The sequence below is a fragment of the Muntiacus reevesi genome, chromosome 1, assembly GCF_963930625.1.
Source record: "Muntiacus reevesi chromosome 1, mMunRee1.1, whole genome shotgun sequence".
In the NCBI taxonomy this organism is placed as follows: Eukaryota; Metazoa; Chordata; class Mammalia; order Artiodactyla; family Cervidae; genus Muntiacus; species Muntiacus reevesi.
In genome coordinates, this window is record NC_089249.1 from 266,366,564 (window position 1) to 266,380,285 (window position 13,722).

At 36.6% G+C, this 13,722-nt stretch overlaps 1 protein-coding gene across 1 annotated transcript in view; it reads left to right on the top strand.

Annotated features, from left to right (window-relative positions):
- ADGRV1 (adhesion G protein-coupled receptor V1) overlaps positions 1 to 13,722 on the top strand; it is a 560,737-nt gene that overhangs the window by 53,380 nt on the left and 493,635 nt on the right. Inside the window, exons 12-17 of the mRNA XM_065942069.1 lie at positions 2,698 to 2,824; positions 3,903 to 4,088; positions 4,824 to 5,004; positions 5,915 to 6,078; positions 7,404 to 7,527; positions 8,533 to 8,799. Coding sequence (XP_065798141.1) covers positions 2,698 to 2,824; positions 3,903 to 4,088; positions 4,824 to 5,004; positions 5,915 to 6,078; positions 7,404 to 7,527; positions 8,533 to 8,799 — 1,049 coding nt within the window. The remainder of the gene's footprint in view (positions 1 to 2,697; positions 2,825 to 3,902; positions 4,089 to 4,823; positions 5,005 to 5,914; positions 6,079 to 7,403; positions 7,528 to 8,532; positions 8,800 to 13,722) is intronic.

Genomic DNA, 13,722 nt, shown 5'->3' on the forward strand with positions numbered 1-13,722 from the left:
CCAGATCAGAAACAACTTTATTATGCCAGTTAATTTCAGGAAAATTTGCAACATATGTAGAATATATAACTCCTTATTTATGGTATTATTTATTTGACTTGAAAAGTGAAGCATTAGGGTGTATACACTCTGACATGTTTCTCAAGGCTGTTTAAAAATGCAGCACATTGGAAATTTGGAAAGGTGTTTATATTTTCTGATAGAAAGTTATATTTAAGTAATATTTGTCATAATTAGAAGATGCAGTGATATCTTTTGCTTTCTTAAGTATATTCCTGTGCAAATGATGAAAGGTATATATTTCTCTGCTGATAAGAGTTTTTATTCTTTCCAAGAATAACTGGCTTCAGATCTGAGGATGTGGGTTTTTTATTATTATTTTTTTTGAAACCTAATTAAAACTGCTAAGTAATTATAAGCCGAGCTGAATGAAATTTGCTCAGCTGCTGGGGTTTTGTGAGCGCGCACAGTGCTTGGCAGGCTCTAGCGCCTTGGAGCGGGCCTGGAAAGGCATGTCTTCAATGGGTCTTGACATGCCGGCTGGCCGTGGGGTCATCTTCCCTAAGTGGGAACTGCCGAACCTTTTGCTAGCATTTGTGAATAGCAAAGAACCCAGTGTGCGGAGTTCCCTTCAAGTGAATATGACCAGCTCGTGTGAGGAGGTGGGGGCAGGGGCAGAAAAAAAGGCTTTCTTTAGCTTTATTTTTTACCCTGCCATTCCCATTTCTAGCAGCATTAGTGAAGTTTTGGCAAATATTGCCTCCGTCCCCCTTCCCCCTCTCCCCCAGCCCACACATACTTTCTTCTGTGTTGACAGGGTAGAAACCGAAAGGTTTGTCGTGTATTTTGGGTAAGTGTACTGAAGAATGTCTGGTTTTGGGTGCTTCAGCATTTTGCTCTTGCATGCCAGTGTTTTGGACAAGACTTTGGTTCTGCCTGACTGCCAGCCCTGGGAAAGCTGGCTTGCCCACCTGCCTCTGCATGCGTTGTGTGTCCATTTATCTTCTAATGATAAGCTTATCTGAAGGTTTTTTTTTTTTTTTGGTATTAAGCGTTTTAAATTATGAATACTATTAAGATAGCTGATAAAATTTTTGAGAATTTATGTAATTACATATTTTGAAGAACTTAAAAATTTTAGCTCTCCCAATAGTGTATGTATAACCAAGAAAACAATTAGTGTCCTTTGTTGGTGCAGTTCTTACTTAACAGTCTTTTATGAATCTTGTGGTTGTTTCACAAAGAATTCAGAAGCAGAGCGCTTATTTCTTGCATTGATTTTTGAGTGCGTTTAAGCATTTTCTTGCCTGCATACTCTTAGTTGTTGTGTAAAGAACTTTTCAAAGCTTTGCCTTTTTTCCAAAAGGGTAGCATTTTTTAAGAAAGCTTAAAAATAAGTTCATTTGTTTAATGCTCAGAATGGATTTTTATATTCACATTCCGATCCTGTTTTTGTCTCAGCTTATATGGACATCAGTTCAGTTCAGTCGCTCAGTCGTGTCCGACTGTTTGCGACCCCATGAATCACAGCACGCCAGGCCCCCCTGTCCATCACCAACTCCCAGAGTTTACTCAGACTCATGTCCATCGAGTCGGTGATGCCATCCAGCCATCCATCTCATCCTCTTATTATTTTGATTATATCTTTTGTGGCCACTAGTATGCTAGGTATTGGTTGGCATATTTCCAAAAACTGGGGAGGGATGTTAATTCATATTCTCTGTTACACAGGAAGTGTGCTGTTCTTTCTACGTATTAATTGTGGCTGCATTGTAATTTTGAGGTTTGATCAGGGTACTTTTTGATTCGATAGAACGTGACATTTGGAAAGGTTTAGAAGAGCTTGTGGGATTGAGAATTCTCAAAGAGTATGCTGGCTTTTAAACCCTCAGAGCCTTACAGTTCTAGTCCCTTTGATCATTTTAATTATAGGCTGAACATAAAAACCAGAAATAAAAAAAGCATCTTGTTTTAATATGTTCTTTTGAGATTTGTATAGGAATTGCTATAGCATATCATATATTTCAGATTCATTCCATTCCATTTTTTTATGATGTCCTACTTTTTATTTTATTATAAAAGAAATATTTTTATATTTATTATATATAATATTTCTTTTATAATAAAAAAACATAAGGTTAAAGTCAGGGTGAACAGAATCATACTGAAGGTTATGAAATATTTCTAAAATCTAATCACAACTTTATTTTTGGTCAGTGTGTCCTGCTTTAGTCCAAGCAGGTATCCAACTTGTATTCAATTAGTATAATCTTATGTAATGAATTTTTAAAAAACAAATTCAAGTGTATGTAAAATTTAAGCAATTTTATTTAAATTACTTTAAAACTATGTATTACAAGTTAAATTTCTCTAAAACTGGAAACAAGTCTATAAATTTTATACTAATAAAATATGTTTAAACTTTCAATTACTGTATTTTTAGCATACATATGCAGTGTTTGTTTTCAATCAAATATAGAAGATATAATGAATTCAGAAAGAGAAGTTCTCCCATAAGTGTTATCAGTGAAACTGTTTTGATCTTACGTGATTTTAATATAGTTAAATTCAGTTTAAGTTTTAACTTCTAATAACCTTCATATTCATTATATGAAAGTGTTATAAATATTGTAAGTAAGACTTCAAACAAGTAAGTCTATAGGTAGTGGATACCTTTTCCACCACTGTTTTCTCCAGGGTCAATGTGGAAAACCAAGTGCTGAAATCTGGATATACAAGCCGTGACCTAATTATTTTGGAAAATGATGATCCTGGGGGAGTTTTTGAATTTTCTCCTGCTTCCAGAGGACCCTATATTATAAAAGTAAGTATGAAAGAAACTTTAATCTCTTCTGTACTCACAACCTCAGAAGAGCAATTTCAAAGGATTTGAACTTTTGTGGACTTTTTTCCCTATCCTTTATATGGTAGTTTACTGGCAAGAACATAGTCATCATCATTATTATTGGTATAATCATATAGATAACATATGATTAGGATCTGTTCTAGTCTCTGTTCTAAGCAGTCTGTGCTATATTTAAGTGTGAAAGAGACACATTGGCACTTCTAGCTGAGCCTTACACAAATTGCTTAAAGTTGTGACGCAAACCTGTTCAGTCTGAATTCAGAGTGTGGGATTATTTTTTTTAATACAGTTTTGAAAAAGTACTTTCCATTTACAGTTATTGCAAAATATTGGCTATATTCCCCATGCTGTACAGTTTGTCCTTGAGCCTCTCTTATACCCAGAAATTTGTACCTCCTATCCCCGACCCCTCTCTTGCCCTCGCTCCACTGGTAACTGCTAGTTCTCTGTATATGAGCCTGCTTCTTTTTTGTTATGTTCACTAGTTTGTTGTGTTTTTAGATTCCACATTTAAGTGATATCATACATTATTTGTCTTTTTCTGTCTGACTTATTTCACTTAGTATAATGCCCTCTAAGCCCATTCACGTTGTGTGTTAGTTGCTCAGTTGTGTCTGACTCTTTGTGACCCCATGGACTGTAGCCCACCAGACTCCTCTGTCCATGGGATCCTCCAGGCAAGAATACTGGAGTGGGTTACCATTCCCTTCTCCAGGGGATCTTCCCAACCCAGGGATTGAACCTGGGTCTCCTGCATTGCAGGCAGATTCTTTACCATCTGAGCCACCAGGGAAGCCATTTGGCAAATGGCAAAGTTTCATTCTTTTTGACGACTGAGTAGTATTCCGCTCACCCACATACATATGTGTATGTGTGTGTGTGTGTGTGTGTGTGTGTATACACACATCACATCTCTACCATTCATCTGTTGATGGACACTTTTGTTGCTTTTGTATCTTAGCAATTATAAATAATGCTTCCATGAACATTGGGGTGCATTTATCTTTTTGAATTTTGTGAATTTTTTTTTTTTAAGGAAGGAGAATCTGTAGAGCTCCACATCATCCGATATAGGGGAGCACTTGTTAAACAGTTTCTTCATTATCGAATAGAGCCAAGGGATAGCAATGAATTCTATGGCAACACAGGAGTACTGGAATTTAAACCTGGGGAAAGGGAGATCGTTATCACCTTGCTGACAAGATTGGATGGGGTACCAGAGGTATGGGATTTTGTTTTTCTCTTGTGCCTTTGTGGAAAGTTGGTCATATGTAGTATGTTATAAATATAAATAGTTTGAATGTTGGCAAGGAAATACAGGAAAGGAGGCAGGCAAGAAAAGATAAAGAGAAGTACTTATGTTTGGAAACTAAAAAACAAGCTTCAAAAGCAAATTAAAACTCATACCAATTTGAATTGTCCATTCTTACATGAAATGATAGCAGACAATCTGAAACTTACTAGTTTTGTCTCCTTTTAGCTTTATATATGTTAAACATTGTTTTATATAATCTGTATTGACTGAACTTTCAGGATGTTGTTTCAAAGTGAAGAAATTTTTCTGTAAAATTACTCTTTTAAAGAAAATAAATTTACATTTTAAATATATTAAGAGAACCAGATATTGTTCTATTATGTTTATACATTATTCCATATATAGCTTTTAAATTAATTTTATTAGTTTGGATGACTGGAACATCAGTGATAAGATCCAGTCTCCTCACTATTTTAATGTAGCAACATGGTTTGTCTTTTCCATTTTTGAATAATGTATATTTATACCTATCTCTCTTAATTGATGGAAAAATGTTCAAAATTAAAAAAAAATCAGCTTTGTTTTTTTCAGTGAGTGCATTATTGTGAAAAATTGATGGCATTAATATTCTTGAATATATGTTTTTATTTACTCTGAAAATTTCAACTTTTTATTTCTCCTAATTTGACATGCTCACTTTAGTTGGATGAACATTATTGGGTGGTCCTCACCAGCCATGGTGAACGGGAAAGCAAGTTGGGAAGTGCTACAGTTGTCAACATAACGATTCTAAAAAATGATGATCCTCATGGGATTATAGAATTTGTTTCTGATGATCTAATTGTTACGATAAATGAAAGTAAAGGAGACGATACCTATAGTGGTAATGTATTCTACTTCTTATATTCCATTACTGCTTACTGCAGAAAAAATTTGGCATTTTAAAATTTATTTCTTTAGTAGATGGTTATTTTTAGTTGTCCAGCTGCTTAGAAATTACACATGGTGCAGAAATTAGTGTTTTAAAAATCATATTTAAGATTGTAATTTTTATTTCTTATGTAGTATTATGATGATGGTGGCTCAGATGGTAAAGAATCTGCCTGCAGTGCAGGAGACCTGCATTCAATCCCTGGGTTGGGAAGATCCACTGGAGAAGGGAATGGCTACCCACTCCAGTATTCTTGCCTGGAGAATTCCATGGACAGAGGAGCCTGATGGGCTACATTCCATGGGGTCGTGAAGAGTCAGATATGATTGAGTGGCTAACACATACATTACAGTTATATTTTGATTTCCATTAACCATATGCAGTAGAACTCAAACATTCAAAAGAATGAGTTGAGTCAAAGAGAACAAGCTCTGAAACTGAGAGTTACTTCTGGGGAACTCTTTCAGTGGCGCGAAATGAGACATAGTTTATCTTTAGAGCCATGTCTGTCTGGATAAGAAAATCACTTTTGAGTGTGCAGCTTTCTCTGACTGTCTTTAGCAAATACCCTTATAGGACTTTGTGATAGATGTACCTAGGCACCATTATGTTCCCTGTGCTGAGTGACTTTTAAGAGCTCAGACTGTGGTAGCAAAGATTGAGTCCATTTATTTTATCAATTGTATGGCTATGGAAGAATGACTGGGTTAATTTATATATAACTTGAGGCTGAGCTAAGCAAATAATTGATTTTATTAAAAGGGGGACTTATTTTTACTTTTCTTTGAGCAATTTCTTTACTCATCATTTTAAAATGGTTTAATATATGATCATATATGTTATACCCATTTGTATTTCACAGCTGTTTATGGTGTAATAAGAAATCGAGGCAACTTTGGTGATGTTAATGTATCATGGGTTGTTAGTCCAGATTTTACACAAGATGTGTTTCCTGTCCGAGCGACTATTTTCTTTGGAGACCAGGAATTTTTAAAAAATATCACCATTTACTCCCTTCCAGATGAGGTAAATGTTACATATTTAACTCTTTTTGTTGTTTAATAGTTATTTTTTATTGAATATTAAACATCTGGTCATTTACTTTGCCATGAGAGTATGTGATAAAGAACTCAGGTATAATGTCTTGACTGAAAACCAAAGTGCTTCCCAGGTGGCTCAGGGGTAAAGTATCTGCCTACCAATGCAGGAGATGCCAGAGATGCCAGTTTGATCCCTGGATCGGGAAGATCCCCTGGAGTAGGAAATGACAACCCACTCCTGTGTTCTTGGCAAAATCCCATGGACAGAGGAGGCTGGTGGGCGATAGTTTGTGAGGTCACAAAGAGTCGGACGTGACTGAGTGAGCACGCGCACACACACACATAAGCCAAAGTAGAAATGTTATTTTTGGTTTCCCTACAGGCATTTTTGACTTTTAGAACTTACTCATAGTCGCTGGTGACACTGCCTAGGTGTCAAATATCAGAGATTCGCGCTTGTGAGACAGGTTGTCAAGTGCTTGGTTTGGACGTAAGGCCCTTTCAGAATGAGAGCGCTATCTATGAGTACCCTAGGGTGCATGTGCAGATTCAGAGCATTGGTCCAGGTGGATGGTGGACTCAGCGTAACGCAGAGAAAAAACTTAGTAACAATGGAATGGACCTTTCTGAGGGGAACTGCACTTCAAATAGGTATGGAAGCCTGTCCCCTTCCCCTCACACTCCTGCCTCCAGAGACAAAATTCCAACACTCTTCCGTTCTAGGATGCGGAGAAGACCAAGTCACCCGGATGAGGAGAAAGTGAAGCAGAGTCCACATGGGGAGGCACATAGGCTCAGAGATGTGGGGAGTCTCACTTTGTTAGGACGGTGGAATGAGGTCTTTGTGATGCACTTCCGTGGAACTTAAATAAGTTTATAAAGGGCCTTTGAAAGCTAATTGACCCTTTGTTACTATTATGATTTCTGTTCTAAATGTGTCCAGAGGTTATTTTTCTGCTCCACTGTTTCTCCTTAAAACCAACACAATAGCCCATTTTCTTACAGAAAAAACTTAAGCGATGTAGTATTTCTCTTTTTAACTTGGCGTAAAGCAAAAATACCTCTATTTCCATTACATTTTATAGTGAGTCAAAATAAAGTGGCTGTTTGTATGAATGCATGTTAAAGTTTTGAAGGGTTCTGATTCTTACTTGAATAAAATAGGGTGGTTCTGCTCAGAAGTGGAAATGAATGTTAATACTGTTATTAATAAAGATTTTTTTTAAAAAGGTGAAACAATTTAGCAATATGTAGTGAAATTATTTGTACAGATCACCTGACTAAAAAGCATGTGTAACATTTTCCCAAAAGATTCCAGAGGAAATGGAGGAATTTACCATTATCCTACTTAATGCCACTGGAGGAGCTAAAATAGGAAATAAAACTACTGCTACTCTGAGGATTAGAAGAAATGATGACCCCATTTATTTTGCAGGTGGTATTGCTTTCTTATTTGAGTGAGTTCACACCTTTCTTGAATAGTGTAAGGATGCTTTTTTCAATAATTGTTTTAAGTGAACATTTTTAATGAAGCGTGATTGATACATGTTTAAATAGGATTTCATAATTTGATGATTATTTGGTCTCTTTGACATTTTAACAGATATTTTTAAGGGTTCTGAAGGAAAAATTAAGTACTGTTTTGTTAGCTTTGTTTTCTTCTTACTTTTAAATTTCAAGTTATTTTCTTTCCTTTGTGCAAAAATGAACAGTCCTCCATGTAACCTCTTCCAGTACACAGGGAAGTATTGAAGACAGTTCAGGGTTTGCGTATTGTACTTAATGAATGGTTACTTACTATAATTACTGTTAATTTCATGGACATATAAATTAACATGTAAATGAAGGTTTCCCCATTTTTCCCACTTGAATGCTTTCTTTACAACTGTCTTTGCCACTGGAGACATCTTTTAGTTTTATTTGGTGTCTAATTTATTGGTGTCTTATTCTTCCTTAAATCATTTTTGCAGGCTGTTCAGTTTGCAACTGTAAAACTCTTAAACCTCTTGAATTCTATCGATTTATGTTTTAACCTTCAGTTAACATGTACTTAATGAATTAGTCCTGTGTTCAGTCTTCTATTAACCCTCTAGAAGGTGTGGAAGGTATCTGGCCTATTTAAAAAAAAAATTATGGTCCAAATTTGGAAATGAAGTCTATGAAACAGTAAGCAGAGGATTCCAGATAGCATACAGTTTACTGACAAATTGGGAGTTGCAGACAATGGATTTTGTAGCAATCAAGGCAAGAGGAAGGCCACTTGACTCAAAGTAATCAGAGGAGACCTTATGCAGACATTGGACTCGTAGCTCTCTTTCAGCAAAGACCCAGTGGAGGGCATTTCTCGTGGTGGGGCAGGGAGAAACATGTGCGATCTGATAATGTGTAGATGGAATCAGAAAAGCTCACATGTTCCTTCTTTTCTTTGTGAATATTTTAGAGCCTCGTGTAGTGAGGGTTCGGGAAGGTGAGACTGCTGACTTTAAAGTTCTCAGAAATGGATCTGTTGATGTTCCCTGCACCGTCCAATATGCTACCATGGATGGGGAGGCTACCGCCAGAGAGGGAGACTTTGTTCCTGTTGAAAAAGGAGAAATGCTTGTTTTTGCAGTTGGAAGTAGAGAACAGAACATATCTGTATTCATTATGGAAGATGATATCCCAGAAACAGATGAGCCCTTTTATATAATCCTCTTTAACTCAACAGGTAAATAAATAATATTTATGGCAGATCTGTTGTTTCAGTTCTTTTACAAGATGACATTAAGTACTTAACTGTCACCTGTGAATGTTCACGGGAGCAAAATTGTTTCATTGATTTCTTAAGGGAAGGGGTAAAAGAATACATGTGTTGAAACTTTGTGTACCCGTATACCCTATGTCATTATTTTTAATCTTTTTTTCACAAATAGCACACACAGGAAATTATGTTATTATATGAGGAATAGAAATCTTCTAGCTGAAACTACCCGAAGTCCTTTCTAGTCACTCAAGGGCTTAGGGAATTATTATTCTGTAGACTTTTCCCTCCTACCAGGGCAGTGGGCATAGTGGTTGGGAAGCTGTATTCTGAAGGTGACTGAGCCCAACTGACTGATAATTCTCTGTAGCTGTAGTCATGGTGTGTGGCAGTTTGCAAGGGGGAAAATAGACTTTTCCTTCTCTATACTATAAATGAAGCATAATGTTTTACCCCTATCTTTAGTAAATTAGAGGAGCTATAGCTTCTTTTGGTAATTGTTTTATTCTTTTAAGAGTACACAGAGCTATTTTTTCCTTTATCTTTTCTAGTAAGCTGAAGACATGTTACTCTATCACCCCTGATTATGCAAGTTTGTTTTTTCATATACACAAGACATTTTCCTACATTAACCACTAAAATCAGGAGATTAATACAATCATTGCCTCAGACCCCATTCAGATTTCTCCAGTTTACCCATCAGTGTCCTTTCAAGCAAAATGATCCTTTTCCAGATCATGCATTGCGTTTAATTGCTGTGTATCTTTAATCTCTTCAGTATGAAATACTCAGTCTTTCCTTGACTTACATGACCTTTATAGTATGGAAGATTACAGGGCAGTTATTTTGTCGAATGTCCTTCATTTTGGTTGGTTTGATGTTCCTCATTATTAGATTCAGGTTTTACATCCTTGGCAGGAATTGCATAGAAGAATTCTGTGTTCCCATCACATCCCTTCCATTGGCACAGATTTCTATTTTGTCCCTTTACTGCCAGGTCTATTTTGACCACAATTTAGGCAGTGATTGCTAGGCAATCACTGTACTTTTTGTTCCTTTGTTTTTAATACAAATTTTGTGGGGGAAATACTTTAAAACTGCATAACTATCCTGTTACTCATCAAACTTTCCATTTCTTCATTGACATATTTATCAGTATGGGCTTATGATTTCTGTGTAATGCAGTGGGTTATATTTCACTATCATTATTTACTTTAATGGTCGAATTGTCCTAAATTTGGCTAGGGGTGGTCTGTTAAAATGACTTTCTTGTCTTTTTGACATGTTCCTATTATTCTTTGAGCATTTTCTTACTTCCTGGCACAGCAAGCTATTCCACACTCATCTGATACTTTTCCTGTCAAAACCCTGAAATCAGTCATTTGTTTCAAGAAGCCCTGACTCCTTTCAGTGTAGAATGCTATTTAGAAACCAGAACCTCAGTAATAGGTGTACTAATTGTTTCTTAGGCTATTCTCCTCCTGGGCCCTCTTATAGCGATAGGGAATGCAAGTATGTCTGTATGCATTTATGTACTGGGTTAGCCACCAAGTTTGTTTAGGTTTTTCTGTAAAGTTACAGAAAAACATGAATGAACTTTTTGACTGTCCCCATATGTATTTCTTGTTGTTGTGTAGTTGCTAAGTTGTGTTCGACTCTTTGAAACCCCATGGACTATAGCCTGCCAGGCTCTTTTCTGTCCAAGAAATTTTCCAGGCAAGAATACTGGAGTGGGTTGCCATTTCCTTTTCTGGGGGATCTTCCTGACCCAGGGATCGAACCCATGTCTCCTGCCTTGGCAGGTGGATTCTTTACCTCTAAGCCACCGGGAAAGCCCCTCAATATATATATACACACACACACACCTTAACATCTGTAGTTCTGTACCCAGCTGTATATATATTGAAGGCCATTGTATCTAGCATCAGAGGGCTTGTTCTAGCTTTCTCTGTTTTCCTATTTATCCCTCTGTCCTCTGGTGATGAGAAATCCAGCTCCCTTTATCATTATTATTTTTTAAAATTAGTTTATTTATTATAATTGGAGGCTAATTACTTTACAATATTCTGGTAGTTTTGCCATACACTGACATGAATCAGCCATGGTTGTACATGTGTCCCCCATCCTGAACCCCCCTCCCACCTCCCTCCTCATCCCATCCCTCTGGGTTATCCCAGAGCACCGGCTTTGAGTGCCCTGTTTCATGCATTGAACTTGGACTGGTCATATTTCATATATGATAATATACATGTTTCAATGCTGTTCTCTCAAATCACCCCACCCTCACCTTCTCCCACAGAGTCCGAAAGTCTGTTCTTTATATCTGTCTCTTTTTTGCTGTCTCACATATTTTGTTGTTGTTACCATCTTTCTGAATTCCATATATATATATGCATTAATATACTGTATTGGTGTTTTTCTTTCTGACTTACTTCACTCTGTATGATAGATTCCAGTTTCACCCACTTCATTAGAACTGACTCAAATGCATTCTTTGTAATAGCTGAGTAATATTCCATTGCGCATATGTACCACAGCTCTCTTATCCATTTGTATGTTGATGGACATCTAGGTTGCTTCCATGTCCTGGTTATTATAAACAGTGCTGCGATGAACATTGGGGTACACATGTCTCTTTCAATTCTGGTTTCTTCAGTGTGTATGCCCAGCAGTGGGATTGCTGGGTCATATGGCAGTTCTATTTCCAGTTTTTTAAGGAATCGCCACATTGTTCTCCATAGTGGTTCTACTAGTTTGCATTCCCTCCAATAGTGCAAGAGGGTTCCCTTTTCTCCACACCCTCTCCAGCATTTATTGCTTTTAGACTTTTGGTTAGCAGCCATTCTGACCAGCATGAGATGGTACCTCATTGTGGTTTTGATTTGCATTTCTCTGATGATGAGTGATGTTGAGCATCTTTTCATGTGTTTGTTAGCCATCTGTGTGTCTTCTTTGGAGAAATGTCTGTTTAGTTCTTTGGCCCATTTTTTGATAGGGTCATTTTTTTTTTTTCTGGTATTGAGCTGCAGGAGTTGCTTGTATATTTTTGAGATTCATTCTATGTCAGTTGCTTTGTTTGCTGTTATTCTCTCCCATTCTGAAGGCTGTCTTTTCACCTTGCTAATAGTTTCCTTTGTTGTGCAAAAGTTTTAAAGTTTAATTAGGTCCCATTTGTTTATTTTTGCTTTTATTTCCAATGTTCTGGTAGGTGGGTCATAGAGGATCCTGTTGTGATTTATGTCAGAGAGTGTTCTGACTATGTTTTCCTCTAGGAGTTTTATAGGTTCTGGTCTTAAATTTATATTTTTAATCTATTCTGAGTTTATTTTTTTGTATGGTGTTAGAAAGTATTCTATTTTCATTTTTTTTTTTTTTTTACAGGTGGTTGATCAGTTTTCCCAGTACCACTTGTCAAAGAGATTGTCTTTTCTCCTTTGTATAATTTTGCCTCCTTTGTCAAAGATAAGATGTCCATCAATGCATGGATTTGTCTCTGGGCTTTCTATTTTGCTCCATTGATCTATATTTCTGTCTTTGTGCCAGTACCGTATTGTCTTGATGACTGTATCTTTGTAGTGTAGCCTGAAGTCAGGCAGGTTGATTCCTCCAGTTCCATTCTTCTTTCTCAAGATTGCTTTGGCTATTTGAGGTTTTTTGTGTTTCCATACAAATTGTGAAATTATTTGTTCTAGTTCTGTGAAAAATACTGTTGGTAGCTTGATAGGAATTGCATTGAATCTATAGATTGCTTTGTTTAGTATACTCATTTTCAGTGTATTGATTCTTCTGATCCATAAGCATGGTATATTTCTCCATCTATTTGTGTCCTCTTTGATTTCTTTCATCAGTGTTTTAGGTTTCTACATATAGGTCTTTTGTTTCTTTAGGTAGATAATATTCCTAAGTATTTTATTCTTTTCATCACAATGGTGAATGAGATTGTTTTCTTAATTTCTCTTTCTGTTTTCTCATTGTTAGTGTATAGGAATGCAAGGGATTTCTGCGGGTTAATTTTATATCCTGGAACTTTACTATATTCACTGATTAGCTCTAGTAATTTTCTGGTAGCGTCTTTAGGGTTTTCTACATAGAGGATCATGTCATCTTTAAACAGTGAGAGTTTTACCTCTTCTTTTCTAATCTGGATTCCTTTTATTTCTTTTTCTTCTCTGATTGCTGTGGCTAAAGCTTCCAAAACTATGTTGAATAGTAGTGGTGAGAGTGGGCACCCTTGTTTTACTCCTGACTTTAGGGAAAATGCTTTCAATTTTTCGCCATTGAGGATGTTTGCTGTGGGTTTATCATATATTGCTTTTATTATGTTGAGGTATGTTCCTTCTGTGCCTGCTTTCTGGAGAGTTTTTATCATAAATGGGTGTTGAATTTTGTTGAAGTCTTTCTTTGCATCTATTGAGATAATCATATTGTTTTTAGCTTTCAATTTGTTAAATTTGTGTATGACACTGATTGGTTTGTGGATATTGAAGAATCCTTGCGTCCCTGGGATAAAGCCCACTTGGTCATGATGTATGATCTTTTTAATATATTGTTGGATCCTGTTTGCTAGAATTTTGTTGAGGATTTTTGCATCTATGGTCATCAGTGGAATTGGCCTGTAGTTATCTTTAATATGTTTACTTATTTAATCAGTTCACCCTGTGTGTAACCACTTTCCATTGCTTTGTTTACCTTCTTGCTAAAACGAGATGGCCTTTCTTACTACATTAGGGTTTCTCGCTCCCTGCTCCAGGTTCTCACTTCCTGATTTTCCACCAGGTGGATGTCCTCCCACTTCACTGAGACTCTAGCATCCAGCCCCAGGCTTTTCTCCATTGGAGGTGTCCTTTCCATGGGTGAGCTCTAGCCTTGGGCTGGATTCCTGTGATGCCC